This window comes from Aspergillus steynii (assembly GCF_002849105.1).
Source record: "Aspergillus steynii IBT 23096 chromosome Unknown P170scaffold_2, whole genome shotgun sequence".
In the NCBI taxonomy this organism is placed as follows: Eukaryota; Fungi; Ascomycota; class Eurotiomycetes; order Eurotiales; family Aspergillaceae; genus Aspergillus; species Aspergillus steynii.
In genome coordinates, this window is record NW_020194399.1 from 6,080,347 (window position 1) to 6,103,631 (window position 23,285).

General features: G+C 51.3%; 8 protein-coding genes across 8 annotated transcripts; 5 read left to right on the forward strand and 3 right to left on the reverse strand.

Annotated features, from left to right (window-relative positions):
- Positions 1 to 223: 223 nt before the first annotated feature.
- Positions 224 to 3,490, forward strand: P170DRAFT_463170 (beta-N-acetylglucosaminidase; the record flags this gene model as incomplete). Its single annotated transcript, XM_024852147.1, has 1 exon — positions 224 to 3,490. One exon carries the CDS (start codon positions 224 to 226, stop codon positions 3,488 to 3,490), a length of 3,267 nt encoding a protein of 1,088 aa, XP_024708802.1.
- A 2,081-nt stretch (positions 3,491 to 5,571) lies between these two features.
- P170DRAFT_400784 (type I polyketide synthase) lies at positions 5,572 to 11,063 on the forward strand (the record flags this gene model as incomplete). The annotated part of the gene is made up of 2 exons (XM_024846345.1): positions 5,572 to 5,646; positions 5,701 to 11,063. 2 exons carry the CDS (start codon positions 5,572 to 5,574, stop codon positions 10,927 to 10,929), a joined length of 5,304 nt encoding a protein of 1,767 aa, XP_024708803.1. The 3' UTR covers positions 10,930 to 11,063.
- Positions 11,064 to 11,451: 388 nt separating this feature from the next.
- P170DRAFT_348596 (Zn(II)2Cys6 transcription factor) lies at positions 11,452 to 13,783 on the reverse strand (the record flags this gene model as incomplete). Its single annotated transcript, XM_024843688.1, has 5 exons — positions 11,452 to 11,702; positions 11,760 to 12,253; positions 12,313 to 12,389; positions 12,435 to 13,011; positions 13,071 to 13,783. The coding sequence occupies 5 exons, from the start codon at positions 13,781 to 13,783 to the stop codon at positions 11,452 to 11,454; spliced, it is 2,112 nt and encodes a 703-aa protein (XP_024708804.1).
- A 1,057-nt stretch (positions 13,784 to 14,840) lies between these two features.
- P170DRAFT_352417 (oxalate/formate antiporter) lies at positions 14,841 to 16,222 on the forward strand (the record flags this gene model as incomplete). The annotated part of the gene is made up of 3 exons (XM_024843922.1): positions 14,841 to 15,111; positions 15,170 to 15,262; positions 15,315 to 16,222. 3 exons carry the CDS (start codon positions 14,841 to 14,843, stop codon positions 16,220 to 16,222), a joined length of 1,272 nt encoding a protein of 423 aa, XP_024708805.1.
- A 600-nt stretch (positions 16,223 to 16,822) lies between these two features.
- P170DRAFT_473365 (uncharacterized protein) lies at positions 16,823 to 17,162 on the forward strand (the record flags this gene model as incomplete). Its single annotated transcript, XM_024853031.1, has 3 exons — positions 16,823 to 16,947; positions 16,999 to 17,078; positions 17,128 to 17,162. 3 exons carry the CDS (start codon positions 16,823 to 16,825, stop codon positions 17,160 to 17,162), a joined length of 240 nt encoding a protein of 79 aa, XP_024708806.1.
- A 647-nt stretch (positions 17,163 to 17,809) lies between these two features.
- On the forward strand, positions 17,810 to 20,372 carry P170DRAFT_490703 (uncharacterized protein; the record flags this gene model as incomplete). The annotated part of the gene is made up of 6 exons (XM_024854004.1): positions 17,810 to 17,879; positions 17,933 to 17,987; positions 18,044 to 18,277; positions 18,359 to 19,204; positions 19,256 to 19,542; positions 19,656 to 20,372. The coding sequence occupies 6 exons, from the start codon at positions 17,810 to 17,812 to the stop codon at positions 19,958 to 19,960; spliced, it is 1,797 nt and encodes a 598-aa protein (XP_024708807.1). The 3' UTR covers positions 19,961 to 20,372.
- P170DRAFT_131307 (sterol desaturase family protein) lies at positions 20,291 to 21,519 on the reverse strand. Its single transcript, XM_024842413.1, has 3 exons — positions 21,227 to 21,519; positions 20,657 to 21,148; positions 20,291 to 20,594 (listed from the first exon to the last, which is right to left on the reverse strand). The coding sequence occupies exons 1-3, from the start codon at positions 21,330 to 21,332 to the stop codon at positions 20,395 to 20,397; spliced, it is 798 nt and encodes a 265-aa protein (XP_024708808.1). The 5' UTR covers positions 21,333 to 21,519; the 3' UTR covers positions 20,291 to 20,394.
- A 283-nt stretch (positions 21,520 to 21,802) lies between these two features.
- On the reverse strand, positions 21,803 to 22,979 carry P170DRAFT_424237 (uncharacterized protein; the record flags this gene model as incomplete). Its single annotated transcript, XM_024847556.1, has 5 exons — positions 21,803 to 21,817; positions 22,089 to 22,111; positions 22,218 to 22,262; positions 22,336 to 22,355; positions 22,408 to 22,979. The coding sequence occupies 5 exons, from the start codon at positions 22,977 to 22,979 to the stop codon at positions 21,803 to 21,805; spliced, it is 675 nt and encodes a 224-aa protein (XP_024708809.1).
- Between the last annotated feature and the right edge of the window lie 306 nt (positions 22,980 to 23,285).

A 23,285-nucleotide genomic window follows, 5' to 3' on the forward strand; every position in this document is an offset into this window, starting at 1 on the left:
CCGTGAAGGTACAGGAGTATTGGAGCAAAGACATCCATGCGCATCTTTATTCCTCCGAACTCGTTGGATCAGACGCAAGGGATACTCGCCAGTCGGGATGATGCCGGCGGGGTGGAGATCCTCGGGATGATGCCGACAACGACCGCGTGTTTATATGAACCGCGAAGGTTGGATTTGGCTGCATCAACCCACGTCCTTCTTTTTCTTGGCATTCATTATCACCATGTCTGAATTCAGCATCCTCACGCCTAATGCGATGCTCGGGTATGGGTATCGCAGCGAGCATTTCTGGTATGGCATCGAGCGGTTCGCCCCCAAGGCCATCATCGTGGACAGTGGCTCCACCGACGGCGGACCCTACAAGCTGGGATTGAACAAGATGACCTGTGGGCGAGACTCGTACATTCGTGACCTGACCCCTATCCTGCAGGCCTGCTTCCATCGCAAGATCCAGGTGCTGATCGGGTCGGTGGGCGGCGATGGGAGCGATCTGCACGTCAAGGAGATGTTCGACATCATCCGTGAAATCTCCGCCAAAGAGGGTTTCTCCTTCAAGGTGGCAACCATCTCGGCCGGCTTCAATCGCGATCTCCTGAATCAGCGCATCGAAGCTCACCAAGTCAGTCCCTGCGGCCCCGTGGAGGAGCTGACGCTGGACAGCGCCAACCGCGCCATCGATATCGTCGCGCAAATGGGCGCTGAGCCATATTTGAAAGCGCTGGAGTCACAACCAGATATCATCTTGGGTGGTCGATCCTACGACCCTGCCCCGTTTGCTGCATTCTCGATGTTTCATGGCGTCCAGCCCGGCGTGGCGTGGCATATGGGCAAGATCATGGAGTGCGGCGGGATTTGCGCCGTGCCCAAGGGCCGGTCGATGATCGCCACTCTGCGCGAGGATTCCTTTGACCTGACGCCACTGTCACCGCGAGAAAGATGCACACCACTCTCCGTGGCCGCCCACACACTCTACGAAAAGACCCGACCCGATCGTCTGCCCGGGCCCGGTGGCGTGCTGGAGCTGGACAACGCGTCCTACGAGCAACTGACCGAGAAGACGGTGCGTGTGCGTGGAGCTCGCTTTGTCCGCAGTCCAGTCTATCAGGTCAAACTCGAGGGCGTCGAGCAGTTGGGATACCGCACCATCTTCATTGGAGGCATCCGTGACCCTATTTTGATAAGCCAAATCGACCGCTTCCTGGCCGAAGTGCGCGCCTATACCCAGAACCTCTTCCCCCAACTCGACCAGTCGCCCCAATGCCAGCTTCTATTCCACTTCTACGGCCGCAATGGGACAATGGGACCCATCGAGCCGACGCCGACCCCGGCGCACGAGCTGGGAATTCTCGGAGAGGTCGTGGCGCCGTCGCAGGAGCTGTCCTACACCATCGCCAACAATGCGCGCGCCTCCATCCTGCACATGCCCTACGAAAACCAGGTGGCAACCACGGGCAACTTTGCCTCACCTCTGTCACCGCACGAGACGGCTGCTGGGCCTGTCTTTCGCTTCAACGTCTATCATTTGGTGAACCTGACGTTGGGCGAGGAGGCGGCATTGTTCCCGGTGCAATTCGCCGCCATCCATTGTCCCCGGCGACCGGATTGTCCCATCCCCGGACTGACGGATGTGCAGAGGGCTCAGATAGAGTCGGAGACGTTAGAGCCACTCTCCTTCAAGCCATTGCCGCAGGGCGAATGTCAGATGCTGGAGATTGCCAAGATCATTCGATCCAAGAACTCAGGACCATTCGAGCTGACATTTGATATCATGTTCGACACTCGCGAGGCATACGAACGCGTGAAAGACGCTGACATCCTGACCAGCGAGCGTATTATGGGCCTGTATCACTTGCAGCCGAAGGACATCATCACAAACATGTTCTTCGAGCCCGCTCTGGCTTGGAAGTGTACCATCCGTAGACCCTGGCAGCAGGGAACCGTGGGCGAGCGCGACACCCTGGGCACTCAGCAACATGGACCTTTGCTCACGATTACTGTCCCTACCAGCAGCTCAGCATCCAAGCTGCCCACGGCCATCGCTTCGCGTACCCCCTTTCAAGATCGCTCGCACTTCAGGGCCAAAGATAGCGTTGCCCACATCTGGGGTGGCCTTGGATTGCCCCCGGCGACTCTCAACTCGCTGCACCTCCCTGGCCATGGATTTGGTCTTCCTTCCTCCTTCAAAATTGCGCACCTGGCACAGACCTCGATCGGACTATCAGCATTGCTAGCAGCGCAGATACAAGCCCTGCGTAACAACACCCCCGTGCCCACTGTTACGGTGCCGCTCCAACATGCCGCCATCGAATTCAAATCCGAACGTCTCTACACCCTAGCCAACAAACCCGCCCCGTCTCCCTGGGGTCCTATCGGCGGCCTACACCGTGCCTCAGACGGATACGTGCGTCTCCACGACTCGTTCCCCAACCACCGTGACGGCGCCAAAGCTCTCCTAGGCTGCTTCGCAGATGCGAACCGCCAGGACGTGGCCGCTCAAATCGCCTCCTGGCGCGCCGTCGACCTCGAATCAGCCGCCTTCGATGCCAAAATCGTCATATCTGCTCTGCGCAGCTACTCCCAGTGGGACATGCTCCCTCAAGCCCGCGCCATCGCCGACTTCCCCATCCTCCTGCGTAAGATCGGCGACGCCCCGGCAGGTCTCCCTTCATCCATGCAGGCGAGCTCGGCAGATAAATGCCTACGTGGCCTGCGCGTGCTAGAGCTCTCGCGCGTCATCGCTGCACCACTCGCAGGCAAAACGCTAGCCGCACACGGCGCCGACGTTCTGTGGGTAACCAGTCCTAACTTGCCGAACCTCCCCACGATGGACCGCGACTTCGGGCGTGGCAAACGCACCATCCAGGTCGATTTAACACAGCGCCCGGACGACCTGTGGCCACTCCTAGACGGTGCGCACGTCTTTATCCAGGGCTTCCGTCCCGAGAGCCTAGCGGCGCGGGGTTTCGCCCCCGCCGCGCTGGCAGCTCGGTACGCCGGTCGCGGCATCATCTGCGCGAATATGTCGGCATATGGACCGGACGGGCCCTGGGCTGGACGGAGGGGCTTCGACTCGCTGATCCAGACATGCAGTGGCATGAATGTGTCGGAAGCGGAGCATTTCGGGGCCGGGGAGCCGGCGCGCCCGACGCCGTGCCAGGCGTTGGACCATGCGGGTGGGTACTTCCTTGCAGCGGGAATCGAGGCGGCGCTGTATAAGCAGGCGACAGAGGGTGGATCCTGGTCGGTGGATGTGTCGTTGGCGGGTGTGATGAAGTACCTGAGGTCCTTGGGGCAGTGGGAGGGACGGACTGGATTCCAGTGCAGAGATTATACGTGCACTGCTGATGTGCCGGATGAGTATCTGGAGACTAGGGAGACGGGGTTCGGAGTTTTGACGGCGGTTAGGCATTCGGCTAGTATTGAGAACGTGCAGGTTGGGTGGGATTTGATGCCGAAGCCGTTAGGAGCGGATGAGATGCGCTGGCTTTAGGATAATATACCTAGGCTGTGCGTGAACATGTGTATTATGGATGAAGGGGCGCTTGATTGAACTAGTTATAAATGCATCTCTTGCCGGAATATCATCTCTTTGCCTTGCTCCATTCTAACCTAAGAGATAAGATGAGACAGCGAGCTTCAAGAGCATACACACCGGGAGTCCTGTAAAACCGTTGCCCGACGCTATGGCATATCGATCATGGTATCTTCAAAATCGTAAAGACTCTTCCTGTATTGCCACGCGAGCTTCGGAATTGGCGACAGGGCAGGGGGGTGTTGAATGTCCCGAACGTTCCCCCCCACAGAATGTGGCGATGGATATAACGACAAAGGAACGGAATAAACCGGCTGATCAACAACATGAGAATCGTGAGAGTTTGAGCCTCCATAGTTTCAACGTTCATCAGCAATGGACATCGCCACACTTCCTGTGATCCACACTCGGAGACATATCTGACTGAGTCGGGGTGAGTAACTTTCCGCCGCCCCGTGCGAATCAAAGATGAAGCCAACAGGCTGGCGTCATGCTGTACAATCCTTTGAGGGACGGAGTGAATCCTTCATGACTCTGGTAGTGATATAATGCTAGAGCTCGGAAATCCGGCTACGGGCCGAGCCAGGATTTAGTGTGGTCGGAGACTTTGAAGAAAATGATTAGTAGAGGACCGTTGAGTGCCAAAACAATTCAACGGCCGTTGGCACGCCATGGATTAAAATCTTACTGCGTTTAGAACACGGCTCGCCGAGATGGTTTCACCAGAATGCAGGAATCCTTTGGGAGAGTAAGCCGTGCTGTGCTCGGGCCAGTTTCTCAAAACCCACACTTGGGACTCGCGGTGGCATTTTATTTTGCTGAGAAAGTTTGATAAGTGGCGGGTATTGCGAATAAGCTCTGACGGATGGCTTATCGTGCTTACAGGCAAGATTCGCCGGTCATCGAAGCTTGGCTATGGATGTGCAAGCTCGGCTCTTCGGGGTGGGGCCGAGGCGGATCAGGCCCTGCGCTGGTCCCTGAGTGATTGATAGATAGATTGATTGATTGATCCTTCTCAACAGGCCATGCCGGAGATACCGACATCCAGTAGGGTCACATCCCCCTATCAAGCAATAACGTTAGTGCTTAGCTTGCATATTATCAGCAGGTATCCATTTTAGCCTAATTTAGCGATGTTCGACTCCGAAGTAAGAGGCCCACTTGGAATAGTTGTCGACCTCCCAAAAAGGAAATGAAGTAACTCTAGCAACAATGAAGCCGATCCTTCCCTCTTGAGTTGTGCATAACCGAAAGAATATGAAAGGTACCTGATTTTAGCGAGCGACAGACATCTGTCACAAATAAAGTTAGGTTTAACTTAACGCAGGACCGTATGGGGTACCTATAACGTCATAGGAAAGCATAGCAAGAGGATCACCATCGTCGACGATCCACCTACTCCACGAAAATGGGTTCAAGCACTGGAGAGCAGACACTAATCTGGTGCATGGCAGCCAGAACGATAGGATGAAGAGTCGCATTGATGTTCTTGCCACAGATTAGAGGGGAAGTTGTGGCGCCATTCCAGAACCGATACCACGACAGATTCAAACCAACATGCAGCACGAAAAGGCACCTTGCACCGAGACACGTCAGCCAGTCAGAAGGATCCGGGTGCCTGTTAGACAGATCAGGGGTACTAGAGGTGTTGGCTGACGGATAAGAGTGTTAAACCAATAAGCTGGCCTATGTATAGCACATATCTGCCATCAGATACTGCACGAAATGCCAAAAGGTGTAATGTAACATCGTCTGGCTTGCCGGTCCAGTGCAAATGCCCGAGGTGGCGCCATGGCAGCAGATTGCGGCATTATTGTCTGTTTAATGGGGGAACTAAAGATAGAACAGTTTGAAAATCCGTCGAAGATTTGAGTTTATCCAATATGCGTGTCGCCTGGAATTACCAAAGTGGCAAGCAGGGCTCTTCTGGAGTGGTGTCAGTCCCTATATAATCCTTCACAATCCCCGTACAACAGCGGTTGAGCAGCACTCTGGTTATCATCTCATTGTGCGGTTGCGAAAAACGACTCAAGTACACTATGCCTTTCTTGAATCCTTCCCCGTCAAGCTCAGAGCGGGACAAGAGCACCTCGGGCACTGAATACAGCCAAAGAGTAAGTCTGACCACGAGCGTATTGCGTCACTGTCTCTTGGTTAACAGTAACTAGGATGTATCTCGAGGTGTTGCCGTGGTGGGCATGGCCTGCCGCGCGCCTGGTGGGATTAATGATCCTGAGCAGCTATGGAAGTCTCTGCTGGACAAGCTAGACGCCAGCGGGGAGATTCCTGCGTCTCGTTGGGAGACGTATCGGCAGAGAAACCCTCGCTTTGAAAGCGCACTCGATCAAACCACCAACCGCGGTTACTTCGTGGAGAATATTGAAGACTTTGACTGCCAGTTCTTTGGTATTTCGCCTAAAGAGGCGGAATTAATGGATCCCCAGCAGAGAATCTCTCTCGAAGTAGCCTGGGAAGCGATAGAGAATGCCGGCATTCCCGCGAAGAAGCTCAATGGCAGTGACGCGGGTGTCTTCTGGGGTATCAACACCGATGATTATTCCAGACTCATCCTCGAGGACCTCGCCGGTGTCGAGGCATGGATGGGTCTTGGGACTGGGTTCTGTGGTGTTCCAAACCGCATTTCATATCATATGAACCTCACCGGCCCAAGTGTCTCGGTCGACGCCGCGTGTGCCTCATCTCTTGTAGCGGTACATAATGGCGTGCAGGCGATCCTAGAAGGTGATTCGACGGTCGTGATCGCTGGTGGTGTACACGCCATGTGTGGCCCTGCCCTGACCAAAGTGATGGACAAGGCTGGAGTATTGGCTCCCGATGGACGTTGTCGGTCTTTCGACGATAGCGCTTGCGGGTACGGGCGTGGGGAAGGTGCTGGAGCTGTGGTCCTGAAGGCCCTTCCCGAGGCAATCAATGATGGAGATCACATTCTTGCAGTGATCAAGGGAAGTGCCGTGGCACACAACGGTCGATCAAACGGCATCATGGCTCCGAATTCTGAATCCCAGCAGCGAGTGGCGTTGAGAGCCCTGCGGGCCGCCAGCGTCGATCCAACAACCGTTCAGTACGTTGAGGCCCATGCTACGTCGACATCACTCGGAGATCCCACAGAAATCTCTGCAATCGCGGAGGTGTATGGTAAAAGAAGGCCGGCCGGCGATCCATGTTACGTGGGATCGATCAAGCCAAATATTGGTCATTTGGAGGCAGGTGCAGGTGTTATGGGATTGATCAAAGCGATATTGGCCATTCAGCACGGGGTGATACCTCCCCAGGCCAACCTTCATACATTGAACAGTAAGATCGATTGGAAGAACGCCGGCCTGCGAGTCATGAAAGAGGAGACGAAATGGCCGGAAGCCGAAGGAAAACGACGAGCAGCAGTGTGTTCATATGGTTACGGGGGAGCCGTCACCCATGCTATTATTGAAGCGGCTCCCTCTGCATCTGAGGTAGCTCAGTCAGAGGTGCCCTTTGTCAAAGAGGCTGCGCGTCCACGAGTGCTTTTGGTTTCGGCCCCTCAAGAGCAGCGACTAGCGGCAACTGCGGGATCATTGAGGAACTGGCTCAATCAGCGCCCGGAGGATCTTTCATTGGATTCCATCTGCAAGACCTTGGCTGCAAGACGTACCCATCATGACATTCGAGCGGCGGCGATAGTGGAGGATACGGCCAGCGCAGCAGGTGCATTGGATAGTCTGGCCAATAAGGCTAATGCAGTCTGGACCGTTCAAGGTCGGGTGCTGAAGTCGGCCCCGACAAGAGATGTCGTCTGGGTCTTTTCTGGACACGGAGCGCAGTGGCCAAGCATGGGAAAGGAGTTACTGACGAACGAGGTCTTCCTCGATGCAGTGAAGCCGCTTGATGCCATTGTGCGTAAGGAAATCGAGTCATCCCCAATTGAATGGCTCCAGTTGGGCGACTTTACGTCGTCTGATCGTGTCCAGATCTTGACCTACTTGATGCAGATAGGCATCAGTGCGATCCTGCAGAGCCAGGGGGTTGTCCCAAATGCAGTTATCGGTCACTCTGTTGGGGAGATTGCCGCATCAGTTGTCGCAGGCGCTCTCTCGCCCGAGGAAGGAACGCTTCTAGTGACGCGCAGAGCCGTCCTATATCGTCGGGTTATCGGTCAAGGCGCCATGGCCCTGGTACGCCGACCATACGATCAGGTTTCCAAAGAGCTTGAAGGAAACGACCGCGTCAGTGTCGCGATTGACTCGTCACCTTCCTCATGCGTCATCGCCGGAGCGAAAGATGCCGTCAAGGACATTCAAGAGTCATACAATAACCAGGAAATTGAAAACTTCACTGTCAAGACGGACATTGCGTTTCACTCCCCGATGCTGGACCAACTTGCAAACCCTCTGTCCGTCTCACTTGGAGATGTCATTTGGCCCAAACAGCCGTCCATCAAGCTCTATTCTACCACGTTAGCGGACCCACGAAGCGAGAAGCCCCGAGGTGTCAAGTACTGGATCGACAATATGATTAGCCCAGTCCGATTGACGTCTGCCGTTCAGGCTGCCAAAGATGATGGCTTTCGAATCTTTCTCGAGGTCTCGAGCCATCCGCTCGTCACACACTCCGTTGAAGAGACGCTCGTGGATAGTGACGCCGGGGAACATGTGGTGATACCCACCCTTCGTCGTGATCAGCCCACGGAGAAAAGTATTCTTCGTGCCATAGGTCGTCTGCACTGCAGCGGAGTTGAGATTGACTGGGAGAATCGAATTTCAGGCCCCTGGTTGCATGGTGTACCAACAGCACCATGGGCGCATCGTTCCTTCTGGCGGAAGCCTTCTGCTGCAGCTCTCGCTCTGCATGATACACTTGGCCACAGTTTGCTCGGCCAGAAGATACCTGTGGCAGGCAGCGAAACTGTCCTGTACACCACCACCCTGAGCAAGGAATCGAAGCCTTTCCCTGGGAGTCACCCCGTCATGGGAACGGAGATCATACCCGCGGCGTGTCTTCTTAACACGTTTATCAAAGCAACCAGTGGCTTCGTTTTGCAGAATGTCAACCTAATTGCACCCTTGGAAACCGAGTCTCAGCGATCCGTCCAGGTTGTCATTCAAGGTGATGAAGTGAAGATCATGTCACAAATCGTGCAGAAGGATCAATTGTTAGATAGCCCTTGGACGACTCATACAACGGCGAGGATTGACCCTCGTCCAGAGGCCACAGATGCCGATCTCCATAAGGCGATCGAGATCACCCGTCCCGGAAAGGACCTGGGCAAATCGTTCACCATGGACTATCTCACGGGAACTGGTGTCGACGGCATGGGGTTCCCTTGGGCAGTTCTAGAGCACCACGGAGATGCTCAAAAGATGATGGTGCATGTTGAAGTAGACCCAGACAATGAACGTCTCCAATGGGACCCCTCGTCGTGGGCTCCGTTCTTGGATGCAGCAACTTCTATTGCCGCCACAGTCTTCCATGACCGGCCTAAACTGCGAATGACAGCTGGTCTAGGAGAAATCGAGGTGTTGACAGAACAGGACCCACCCAGGAATGGCTGGATTCGCGTGCAGAGGAACGAGGGCAGCGACTGTACCTGCAACGTCGATATCACCGATGAAAAGGGACGACCATTCGTACGAATAACCACTATGCGTTTTGCGGAGCTTGAGAGCAACTCTGACGAAGGTGACGGCGTCTCGAAACTTGTGCACCGAGTGGCATGGCCGCCGGCAAGACTCACCGAGGAGCCTCTTAACATTCAAGAGATTGTTCTAATCACCAGCGACGAGGACGCGAAAGCCATTTATACAAAGGAGGTACCTCGTCGTCTTGGCCTTACTCACTTTTCGACACCAGATGACCTTGTCCGAAATGGAGCGGGTATTGCATACCGCAAAGAGCTGATTGTTGTCTATGTCCCAAATCAAGTCTCATCATTTGAGAAGATCCCACAATCGGTTGAACATTTCTTAGCGGGGCTTCTTACCATTGCAAAGTATTTAATCCAGTCAGGGGTGCCGAGCAAACTCTTTGTTCACACGACGAACGCATTCGAGGGCAAGACACCAACAGCGCTCGCTCACGGTCCCCTCCTCGGAATTAGTCGACTAATTTTTAGTGAGCACCCGGACATTTGGGGCGGTCATATCGATGACGAGTATCGAGCTGTGCCACTTTCCACTATGAAATACATTCAAGGGGCCGACATCATTCGAATCCTTGACGGAGTAGCCCGGACGGCTAAGCTCCGTGATCTTCCACTCGATCGCCGTACTCAACCAGTGTCTCAGATGTTGCCTCGACCTGAGGGAACGTATCTAATCACCGGAGGGCTTGGTGATCTTGGGCTTGCAACTGCCGAGTTCTTCGCAGATCACGGAGCAAAGCGGTTGGTTCTGCTATCTCGCCGACAATTACCACCTCGCAGGCTATGGGGCAATCTAACCGGCAGCGATCAAGCAGCTGCATCGCGGATACTCGAGTTGGAAAAAAGAGGCCTTTGTGTCTTCGTGCTTTCTCTTGACATTGGTTCTAGCAACTCCGCCGAGACACTTATCCAAGAGTTGGACCGGCTGGGTCTACCACCAGTTCAGGGCGTTGTTCACGCAGCCGGTGTTCTGGAGGACCAGCTTATCCTTAACACCACACAGGAAGCCTTCCACCGTGTTCTTTCGCCCAAAGTCACCGGCACATTGGCTCTGCACGAGGCATTCCCTCCCGGCACTCTTGACTTTTTTGTCCTCTTCGGTTCGTGTGGTCATCTGGTTGGGTTCCCAGGCCAGGGCGCGTATGCTCCTGCCAATGCTTTCCTTGACTCTGTGGCTACTCATCGGCGCAATCTCGGAGATAATGCGGTCTCGTTTTTGTGGAGCTCATGGACGGACATGGGTCTCGGGAACGGTAACGACTTGCTGATTTCAGAAATCGAGAACAAGGGTATCACAGAAATCAGCCGTCAAGAAGCCTTTGAAGCCTGGCTGCATCTTGCACGGTACGATATCGACCATGGTGTGGTCGTGCGAGCCTTACCGATCGACGAGGGACAAGGCATTGTGAATCCTCTTCTCACTGACATTGCGGTGGTTCGGCGATCCACAAGCTCTGCCCCCAAGTCTGGCGAGCCTACTACTGCGCCTCGTGTTTCCACAGTGCCATCATCTGGGCCCGAATTAAAGACCTATCTGGATGAACACATTCGCGCCTGTGTCGGCGATGTTCTGCATCTTCCTCCGTCAGACGTTGACCCCACGATTGCACTTGCGGATCTCGGAATGGACTCGGTGATGAATACTGTTTTACGGCGACAGCTCCAGAAGGAGTTCAATTTGAATGTTCCGCCGACTCTGATGTGGAATCACCCGACAGTTGGTCATATGGTTGGGTGGTTCGCGCAGAAGCTGGCTGGGTAGTTGGCATTGGATCTGCATTTATTCAGAACCATATAGGATGGTCTTGGGTTAGAAGAATGATGCGTGGTGATGAAAGCTTGCGGTGTTGATGGAATGAAGGAGAGTCAAGGTCAAGAAGCGACGCGGAAGTGGACGGCGGTCGCGGCTTCCTGTTTGGGGTATGTGTTTTGGTGCCTGAGGCATCCAGTGATTATCGGGCTTTATTCGGTATGAATGTTGGTCAACACTCTCTTTCTGTGATGCTGTGTTTTCTCAGACTTATGGTTATTACGTTTTGATAGATTGTGATTGATGGTAGTGAATTTATTATTCAGGTTGGATTAGGCACCTGTTCACATTCCGACGATATATATTTTTCCTGGTGACTCATGACTACCTCTGATTGCTTCTCTCCAGATTACAGGAAGACTTTATTTCAACATACCCGTATGAAAGTAGTACCACTGTGTCGTTCAATCCTTAGTTACGGGCCAAAGTGGTCATTCATGTACCCATTGATGCCCAAGAAGCATATTAGGATCACTACCCCGTGGCTTCAAGCACCTCCCTCACATGTTTAGGCAGATAATAGGTCTGATCCAATCCTTTCCAATGCGGACCATCCAGTCTCACAAGCGCCAGTTTCATCCATTCATTTCCCTGGCTCTGACTTCGGATAGTTTGCCGCCACATACGCAGGATTCTATGGGCACGCATCGCGTGATTTGCAGAGGGAGCTTGAACTAGCAATAGAATCATGAAGTTCGATGCTGTAGCGAAGCCAATACGACACCCTATTTTCTATGAGCGTTGACCTGATCGGGCAGAACAGTTGTGGGAAGAAGACATACAAGAGTACCAAAACCCACCACTTCCCTCACTGCAGGGCATGCGCATTACAAAACGAAGCATGCGTGCCGCACAGTTCTCTGCGGCTGTGAGTGCGGCGCTGCCACTGCTGTCTCCGTTGGACAAGTCAATTGCAGGCGTAGGCTCGACTTCATCGCAATCAATGAGTTGTGCAATGTAGTCATCTACCGGGTCTGTTGGGGCATCATGGACGTCTGTTTCTTCGAATAAACGCGGTGGTGTGGCGGACCGAACCATAGGGCGCAGTAGAGACCTGAAAATGAATACTTCTAGAAGGATGTAGGCAAAATGAAGAGCGTTGTTATGTTGGCATGAATGAAAATCTGTGGCGCTGGTGACCGGGAACGCGCGGTGTTGGAGTTTAAGAGTTGGCGGGAGTTGCGAGTACCATTCTTTAAGCCCTCGGAGGAGTAGATGAGATGCCTGTAAAGCCTCTGAGAAATTGGATGAGAGTCGCTGAGCTGCGCGAAGGGAACTGGTAAATTAGGGTTAGCATAAACAGTTGATACCCCGGGACTAAGGCAGTCGACCTACTATAACGAGTGTTGAACGTCGTCTGCAATTCTCGCCAGACGAACAAAGTGCCTGAACACTCTTCCATAAAAGACATCCTGCTGATGTTGGTTTTCCGCTGATCCAGAGAGCAATAGTTCGACCGGCATCCCATCCAATCGGAAATCCTCATCGTCAAGCTCAGTTACATCCCATTCATCATTCCTAATATAGGGTGGTTTCCCCATTAACAGGCTCCGCCATTTATCCTCTGCATACAGTGCCCACCAGAGCCGACGTCGGAGGCGCTTTTCCCAAGCAGGGAGACCCATCGGTCGGCACTCTAACTGGAGGCCGAGAGATGTAGCGATGCCTACTAAGAGGCCAAGAAAGGACCAGTGGAAAGGACTATCCGCAACGGCATTTTCAGGACCTTGTGGACATCTGTGAAGATAGAGAATCCCCGCTTGTAGAGAAGACAGATGCGATGTGTGGATGTCCGACATAATGAGTTCAAGCACAATGCGCCATAGCTCCTGAGTGGGCGGGGTAGTGTACGCGTTGGCCACACTTAAATAGTCATCGAATTGGGTGAATTGATATGAGGTTGCATAAATCGCTGCTAGAAGATGGACAGGAATGGACTGGAGTGTTTGTTGGTCTGGCATTAATCGAGAGGCGGAGAGACCGAAGTGCGATCGGGATATGATAGGTAGGGCTGGAAATACGAATTTGACAAATCTACACAATGGTCGCGTTAGTGAGATCAGGAACGATAGTAGAATGAAAGGGCCATGTACAGAGAAACCAGTCTTTGACCACATTCAAGCGGCACTAGACTGTTCAACTCCTCCCGCCTACCTCCTTTCCCGTAACTCGTCGTTCCCTTTGCGGATTCGTATACTGCATCGGCACTCACTAAAAAGTGTACTGGGATTTTCTCCTCTAGAGGAACCCCGCCTGCGTTGCGAAAATGCACCTGATGAAAAAGCATATACCCTCGATCGTCGAACTTCCCATGTCGAAGTAGCCATGGATCGGACTCTCCCGATGCACCGATCAGTTGGGAGGAGAAGCCATCAAGGAGATCTAAGGATTGGATTGCCTGGGCCGTTGACCTTCCAGGAAGCCGATATATGGGGGGTGTGAAATGGTCGTCCACCGGCGCGTCTAGAAAAGAAGCGTTCAGAAAAGACCCACTTGCAACGTTGGACTCTGTAGGTCCAGGTAAATTGGAGGTAGTATCAATGGTAATGCCTCCTTGCTCGTGATCAGGCATGGGACTATTCTCTCTCGGCGATCGATTCGGTGCCAACTGTCCTACCGCTTCAGACCTACCAATCCCAAGGAATGAGCACCGAGCACCTCCAGACCGACACCGCTCACACCCTCCCTCTGCAGGTCCTTGACATCGGAGCTTCTTGCGACGGCACTGATCACAAGGTGGACGTCGTTTGGATCGATATGGACGGGCATTACTTCCTCTCCAGGCGCCATGTGCTGTCAAATCCATTATTGCTGAGCAATTCAGCGAGCATTTCAGATTCGCCGGTCTGCGCCGGCGTATTGGTAGATAATTGATTGGGGGTCCGTCACGCTATCAAATGTCGGATGTCTTCATCGGTGAACTAAAAGTCTGATTCGCCATCGATGACGGTTCGCCGATGTTCCCAGAGGGCGCGCTCGGAACGACCCACATTTCAATCAGACGTTGCCCTCGAGGTTGAATGCACATTTCTAATCAGGGGCTGATTTTGGCAATAGAACAATCGGCAGTGAAAATCATAGCACACACGTGCATCTCCAATTGATCTATTACTGGAAAAGGGCATGTTTTAGTGGTCGAGTGCCGTTGCTCGGGATTATGTTTCTACAGCGTCAAATCACGAATTTGTACAACATCATAAGATAATATTTTTTTACAAAGCTGAAAAAGAGACGCACACACACTTTGTCAAGTCTATGACTTTTCCCATTTTGGGGTTTGAGATACAGATATCTACTTTCTAGAAGGACATGTTGTTTTTGTAAGTTGATATCTGTATGATCGAGCCAGCGGGCCATGGGTAAGACAGGTCCTGTGTCGCCTACAATATTTCATCGCACAAGAGTGGATATTCGAATAAGATATTCTATCCGGCATGGTCTGTCTTCTGTCCGCCGAAACCCATGCAGGCTTTCAAGTGGGCCGACATTGATGTCCAATAACCGCTCGAGATGGCCGAGTGATGTCTTCAGACCCACATCAACATTTAGACAACAGCTTCAAGTACACCACAGCAAAACGGAGTATTGAAGAAAATTTGCAACTTGGTCACCGATTGTTCCTGGCGTGAACCATGTGCGCCAGACGGAGAACACTTTCCCGCTCCATGTTCCCCCTTGTTCTCTAGGTTTAAGATTGAATTACTTCCACATTTCGTTCGAATGTCTTTAAAAGGAATGGTCAACAGATTTCCATAATATTCGCGCTTCATTAACTGCGACCTTTTTCATACAATACATTTTTGCTTACTTACTTTCTTCGACACCTGGCAACCACCGTTCAAGCAATGTCGGACAATTGCGATATGGCAAGCGGAGAAAATCAAATCAATCCCGAGCACTGTCTTGAGCAAGAAGTGTCTGGAGAGAAGAGTTATCCCGAAGGAGGATTGCGAGCATGGCTGGTTGTTTTAGGATCATGGTGCGCCATGATTCCGTCCATGGGTCTTCTCAATTCCCTAGGAATTCTACATGCTTGGACTAGCTCCCATCAACTCAAGGATTATTCCGAGTCGAGTATTGGGTGGATCTTCGGCGCTTACGGGTTCTTTCTATATTTTGCTGGAGCTCAAGCTGGTAAGAGATTTCACCATCCAGAAGCCCAATAGTTTGCATGTCTCATAATGCTTTATAGGGCCTATATTTGACGCCTACGGTCCTTTTTACGTGGTCGTCCCGGGATCTATTGGCATGGTTGTCTCTTTGGTGTGTTTGAGTTTTAGCTATGGTATGGCCTTCAGAAATATTTGCTAGACGGGTTTAGTTCTGACCAAACACAGAGTACTACCAGATATTTCTTGCGTTCAGTGTTTTAGGAGGCCTCTCGGCATGCACGCTTTTCACGCCCGCCGTGTCATGCGTTGGGCATTGGTTTAACGTTCGTCGAGGTCTTGCAACGGGAATCGCCTGCACAGCGGGTGGACTAGGGGGTGTTATCTTCCCATTGATAATCCTCTTCGCTGCCCCTAAAATCGGGTTCCCATGGGCAGTACGGATCATTGCCGTCCTCTCCGCCGTCCTATGCTTGTTGGCCTGTCTGCTTTTAAAAACTAGACTCCCGCCAAACGAGAAAGCAGGAGCATCTATCGACTTCAAAGCGCTCAAAGATATAAGATACGCTTCTACAACGGTCGCTGTGTTCCTGGTTGAATTTGCAGTGTTCATTCCAATTACTTACATTGCCTCATACGCCATATATGTCGGTGTCAACGATACCCTTGCCTATGCCCAAATCATATTTCTCAATCTAGGTGCTATCCCTGGTCGATATCTACCGGGTTTGGTAGCGGACAGGCTGGGCAGGTTCAATGTCATGATCATCACGTCGTTGATATGTTCTATCCTCACTTTAGCCTTATGGCTGGCGGCCGAAAAGAGTTTGGCAGCGATTACTTGCTATGCAGTTTTCTTCGGTTTCTGGAGTGGAGCAGCCATTAGTTTAACTCCAGTCTGCATTTCCCAAGTTTGCAGTACCGAAGACTACGGGAAGAGAACCGGGACGACATTCACGATCGTTAGTGTTGGAACTCTGACTGGGATTCCAATTGCTGGTGCGATTCAGCAGACCGATAATGGTGGCTACGACGGTCTTATCATTTTCGGAGGTGTGCTTTACTTCGCAGCCACTGTTGCGTTCATCGTTGCACGGATTATTTGCTCGGGATGGGGCTTGAGGACCAGGTTTTAGACCAAAAGCACATAGAGTAGAGAAAGGATGGATTAATCGAAGATAAGTCATAAGTTGCTTAGTCTCAGGTACTATTGACTTCTCCAGTGATGCGGGTTGGAGTCATTTCGAGCGTCCGCTGTCCTACAATAAGCTTCACTAATAACCATTTAATAATTATTCGCTAGCGGTCACATTAAATCGGAAAAAAGCATCTACCGTTAGGAAAGTCAAGTACCAACCCTCCTCCGCAAGGGGACAAATTCTGTGTCACATTGCAGTGCCATTACTCAACGATCGGTTTTCGCTGATCCTCGACACTACCAGTAATATGACCACACAACTCATGCAGGGCTGTGCACTTAGCACATGTTCATTCGCCTGGCAACTTCGCACCAGCAAGGGAGCCGTTCGGCGAACATTCCAACCAGCTGTTAGCCAATTGAAGCGGCACTTCGCCGAAAATCTCCGTTCTGGTATGGTGATTCCGCAAGGGCTACAACGGCAGCATGCCTTTCGTCATGTGGCATCCTGGACCATTGTGTACTCATGCGGTCTATATATTCCCGAAGCTGTGGAAATGGTGCTCTATTCACCATTTTCTTGCCTTCTGTGACAGCCATGACGGGCAAGGATATTATGAACAACTTGCAGACCAAGTTTCAGTCTTTCTTCCGCAAAGGTGGTCAGAAGCCCGGGAAGTTATCAGATACTGACTCCGAGGTCACATTGTTTCCGTTGTCTGAGTATGACTGCACGGTTTAGGATTGTATGTACATCTAGCTGACCTGACCCAGGCCCCAGCCAAAACCTCCCCAAACCATCGACACGACGCAGTGTATTACCTGCAGAAATTCAGCTCCTGTGCCATACAATGGTAGGTCGAAAAGTTCTTGTTTTCAGGAATTGCATGCTCATATAATTAGGAGACCAGTGCTTCGGATCTTGCTGTCGGGGATAGGGATGTATTCTATATAATCTTTCTGGAAGCCACAATTGTCATGGAACTGCAAACTGAAGCTTGGGCGTCATCGGATAAAATAAACATTATTTTTTGAATCTTGCTATCCCGGGCGGTTGGTTCAGAGTACTTTTCCTTCAATATTCAGGATATTCAATCTCATTTATTTGAGAGCTTTGATGTAAAGAAGATTCAATAAAAAGTCTGAATCGTTTGAGGCTAGAATAGGAATTATAAACTTGCTCAGCTTACTGGCAGGCGTAGCTACTGTGTTTTGAGGAAGTAAGCGAACAAAATATATTCCAGGTGAGTCGGTGGTAAAACAGAGTGTGAACATCACCGCTTGAGACCAATTGCTTTGAAATGGAACGAAGTCTTCCTAATTGCTCCAGTGAGCCCCAGGAATTAAAATGCAGTCTCAAAATTAACTCTGATCTACGGTTGGGACAATTCATCCAAAAGACCAGACATTTGTGCATTCATAAATGACTCAGCAGGCATATTTATGCAATTGACCCTCCGATCCGGCCGGCTTAGTCATGGCATCAAGGGGAGGCAGCGGAAATGCGGCGGTGCTTGGCCACTTCTAGACTTCTTCAACGATCGCTATCATGGAATGTTGACGGTTTTGAGTCGGTCCTACCACCATGTTTCAATGTGCAGAGTGTGGCAAGTCCTATCAGAGGAAGTCGCATCTCTCGCGCCACGAGGAGACACGTAAAGTCCGAGACGATCCTTCATTCTGATGACTGCTGACAGGTTCCTTCCAGATACGCGTCAGCTCTCCTTCAGCTGTCCGGTTTGCAGCAAAGCCTTTTCCAAGTCGTAAGTAGACCATGTGCCACCGGTCCATGTATCCTTTGTAACTAGTTGATTGGTAGGGAGGTTGCTCGAAGACACAGCAAAACATGTGCAAAGAAATACAACCAGCCTTTGCCGGCGGCGAGCAAGCCTGGTAGAAAACGCCTGTCTTGCGACGCTTGCTCAGCTTCCAAGACAGCGTGTGATCGAAAGCATCCGTGTTCTCGTTGCGAATCTTTGAAACGAGGTTGTACCTATGCGGGCCAAGAGGCAGCTTCTCCGGTAGAGGACCGTTCGACCGATGTCTCGTCGCCGTTGTCTTCTCTGAGAACAATGACTGCATCGCCTGCGCCGTCCTCGCTATCGTTAACTAGTTCCATTTCCTACTCGTCCAGACGGGATGATCCATTCTCGTTTCTTAGGTACTTCACGGATCCTTCTGCGGGAATGGATAGGCTTGCCATCGGCAAGACTGCAGAGTACTCTATTCGCAGAAACCTGGAAGGGCTCTACACCCACCTCGAAAGCGAGTTGATACCTGTCAACCCTCCTCCGAATTCCATAGGAGATATTCCGTTTCCTAGTGATTTCTTACCTGTTGGACTCTGGTCTGACGACTCCTTCTCGCCGAAGCTGTTGAAACAGCTCAATGATATTCTCAGAGAGCTGGTTGAAATTTCCAAGTCAATGAGTCCCATCGACGGAGGGCAGCATAGACCGCTTGATATGCTGGAACTAACCTCCCTTTTCACAGCCACAAATCTGTTTGCCTTCATCTCGGTTTTCTTTCATTCACTGCACTGGCATCTCCCAGTAGTTCATTTCCCCACGTTTGATCCAGGCAACGTTTCTACCTTTCTCCTACTCTCTATCTGCCTGACTGGCGCAACATACACTTCACCGATTGGTGGAACAACTTTACCACCGCGGCTCCTGGATGTCGCCGAGGAGCTTATCTTCCGACAAATAACCAGCCTTTCCACTCTGCCACCCGTCTCCCTGAAGAATCCGACGCAGCTGCTGCCCACCGTGCAGTTGATTCAAAGCGCTTTAATCATGGAAATGCTGCAGTTCGGACAAGACCAAACGGACACGAGGCGACGTATTCGGATCATTCGTCATCCATGCCTAGTGTCTGTACTGCGATCGCTAGGATTCTTCCAGCTCAGGCGAAGCATGACTCCCAGTGTCTGTGACGACTCTACGTGGAGGGATATGGTAGCAGAGGAGGCTTGTATACGGTATGTTCTGCCGCTTATACTTTTCATATTCTCCGATTAACAATCATGAAGAGTCGCCTCCTGGGTCTTCCTCGCAGATGGATTCCTTACTGTCTGTTTCAAGAACCATCCCTCCTTGTCCAGTTTCGAGATGAACTGCGACTTCCCGTGGCCTACTGAATTATGGGAGGCGGACGGGGCGTCTGCCTTCAATACGAGCGTTGCGTCTCATGCCAATGCACCGCCAATACCACCGCTCCGTGAAGCTCTAGGTCAATTGCTCAGTCACTCCAACCCCGGTGATCCGATAACGTGGCATCGCTCGCCATCAGTGGAGCACCTATTGATACTGATATATGGTATGTCATGACCCCCTTTCTGTTTCTTTCTTTCTTTCATTCTTCTTCTTTTTTTTTATTTTTCTTTTGCGTAGAATTATACCTTTTTCTCCCAACCGACTAACTTCAACCAGCCATGAACACGCTTGCATTCCAAGCCCGAGCTGGCTTTCTTGGATATCTCCCATCCAAAAGCATAGAGAACGCCGCTCGAAACTGGAAAGGGATTTGGGATTCTACGATAGCTCGGTTGGGCAAGGAGCGGTATTTGCTGCTGGGCTATCCTCAGCATGCTGAAGAGCTCTGGTGTCTACTGACCGCCACATTGAACGTGTCCAACAAACAGCAGACATCGATTCGGTACTTGGATAGCGCGGCAACGGATGATCTGGAAGACCTGCATGAATTCATTGAGCGGTGTGGTCCAGCGGGTGGATGAGTGGAACATGCTGGTGTTTTAGGACATTCGTTCCAGACAACAGACATCGCAGATCCCCATTGATGAAAATGCAACCTCATAATTTGCGACTGGGGAGGATAGCCATCCTTGTATTCCTTGAGCGCATAAAAGTTCCAATACGCAGAGCCTGCATTATCGGGATCGATTGAAAAGAGATTCAAACTAACCCTAATATCTTGTGGCCGAGCTCTCACCAGAGAAGTCATTTATTAGAGCATATTACTTGGCTTTTATGCACATGACTGAGGATGAACAAGACTTCCCAGAGAACACTTGCCTCGGCACTCCGCCAACCAGGGATCATCATGGTTTGAACTCTACGAAACCGTTACACTGTTAACATGATAATTATACATTAATTTATACATACTATTTACACAAGCGCATCCTTTCATCAGACATCCCCTGCAAGTTCAGTTACTCTTCGAAAGAGCGTTTTTCGCACAATATTGAGTCTCCCCGAACCCATCACGCTTCGGCTCCCGGTACGTGCCCGTAAACCGATCCCAGAACGTCGTGTACTGACCATAGTTATAGTTGAAGTACAGATGGTGCATGGTATGGCATGCTGCGCCGTTCACGACCTTTGAGTTTGACAAATACTCGGCGTCATCTGGACATGATTAGCACAATCACTCAACATAATGCAGCGGAGAAAGCACAGGGAAAACTCACGAATCAACAACGTCCACATTGTCACAAACACGAACAGCCCGATATAAGCACACTTCTGGAGCGGGAAGATGAACGGGAAAATATGGTACGGGAGACTCTGGCCCCATCCGTCGAGCGGGTGGAACGCATAGCTGGCAAACGGCGTCGGCATGATCCATTTATGGTGCGGTTTGTGCAGCCAGCTGTAAACCGACGGGTGGTGCTCTCCGCGATGGATCCAGTAGATGCCGCAGTCGGTGAAGCAGATGAAGAGCGGATACTGCAGCCACTGGTAGCCCGGGAAGGGGGCCCCGTCGCTGAAGTCGTAGAGTTTCGAGTATCCGCGGATCTCGGCGAGGAAGAACGGCACGGTGAGAATGGCCATGGTAGGCATGGTCGTTAGGGCTTGGCTGATCTCTTGTCGGATTTGGTTGGGCAGGCAGCGCGGATGGCGCAGCATGTTCTTGTCGAACAGGGTATGGTAGATGACGGTGCTGCCGATGAGGTACATGGCTATACCGAAGATCCTGGATGCGATTTAGTTCTATGCCTTGAATCGGCATGACCGGGACAATATGACAATGAACTCACCATGTAATGAGAAACAGCGAGACAGCCTGTCTAGCCATATTATCCCGTTTCCAGGAACTCGCATCGACCCATTGCGATGGCTCAAGAGGGTAGTACAAATTGACATGCTGATTGTAGAGCGCTGAACCCGCCGGAGCTCCCGACTCTAAACTGGACGCCGGCAAGATCGCCGCATACATCCGATCGAAGACGAAGGTGTCCAGAACGTCAAGGAAGACATCCATGGTGTCGATGGAAAGAAAGTAAATTGGACGAATGGAGAGAAGTTGGCTGGTTTCCCAAGTCAAGTGGAGTGGAGCGCAGCTGCCATTTATGCGTGGGAAATCCCTACATGGGAATTCCCTACATGGCGAATCCCTACCGACAATCGCTATGTTCGGCACGGGGAATCCCTACATGGCGCCAGGCCTGAAGACAACCCACACGGAGCTGCTGCTATCCGGTCAAGGGGCGGTGGGTCTGCACGGCGATTCCCTACATCGCGGTCTTTCCCTACACGGGGCTCACCTACTCCGAGTACCCACTTGATTCTAGAATCTGTAGAGTACTTTTTTAGCTTTTCGAGAATTGAACTATTTACCGAATAAAGACCTGAAACAAAACCGTAGTTGTCATCGAACATTAGATAAATCTGTACGACTTTGGTGGAATTCTTGCCCACCCTTTAGCAAGTAAGTGGTAAGAAAAGATTCAAGATACACATAAGACAGACCAAGAGCTGGAATTATCGTCCACTGTCTAACGCGCATGGTTTCTTATTGAACGGATTCTACGTCATACGATATCAAACCCGTTAAATCCTTATTAAAAGCACAATTAGTTCACTGGAAATTGACGGCAGGAATAAGCAACGAAAACACACTACATACACTTCAAGAATCAGTACTGTAATCATCGGTAATCAAATGCAAATGCATCTATCTCCTAATTTGTGGTTTTAGCTCGTGTGCAAATTGTTTTGTTAAAAACTGCCAACTCCCAAAATACATACAAACCAGAACGTTAGATATCGCCGTTGGAGACCACAGCATCCCAGCTATAAAATCATTTATCACTAGAAACTACAAAGCAAAAAGAAACCAACCGTAAAGTAGAAAAGGAAAACATACCAAACCAAGACCCAGCGACACTAGACAGGCTCGTCATGAACAATCAACCACCCCTCAGAATTAGCCTCATACTCATCACTCGAATAATCAGGCTTAGGGTCAAACACGCCCGCCGCCTCAAAGTCGACGTCCTGTCCGCAGTCCAGAGCAACCCAGCAAGAAGCCCGAGCTTTCGTACCATCATGAATGACCTTAAGCTTCAGCACCACGACCTTCTGCCCTCGACACTTGCCCCGTTTCTCGTAAGTGTCGCGCACAGCCACCAAATCATTCGGGGTTCCTAAGTGCCACATCATCGCTGTGAACACGACTCTCACGTCTGCTTCCTGCGCCTTCTGCCCCAGCGTCGCCGTTGCAATGTTAAACGAGACCTTGACCCGGTGGTACATGTGGGTATCCTGGACCGGGGGCGGAATCATAGCGTCGCGGCTCAGTGAGGCGAGGAATACTTGCTGGCTTAGTTCTTTGCAGGTCTCTTCGATTCCTGCTGAGAGGACGGCGTCGTGTATGTAGCCGTATAGGCTTGCGATGAAGGGTTGTGCGGGTTCGAATTCGAAGCCGTGGCTTTCTAGAATCGCTCGGCGTTCTAGGTCTGTGGGCGTGGGCTTGAAGTTCGCGTATTCGAGGTCCCCTGGAGTTTCCATTGTGGCTTTGCTTTGGGGGGGATTGTATGGGTTTATATGGGATAGAGGATGAGGTAGACAGAGACAGACGACTGGAGAGTGGGGAGCAAGTGTATCGTCGATTGATCGTGATTACTTTTATACACACACATATCGAGTCGAATGAGGAACTCTCCGATTAGGAAGAGGTATAGTGATCAAATCGAGGAGCGGGTGCTTCTAGGTCTTAGGTGGGAAGTCCCTCTTGCGGCCGCTAGACTTCATATTCACTGAATCCGATCGGTGCCAGGTTGAGAGAACGTCCAATCAAAGGGCTCACTTCAGATG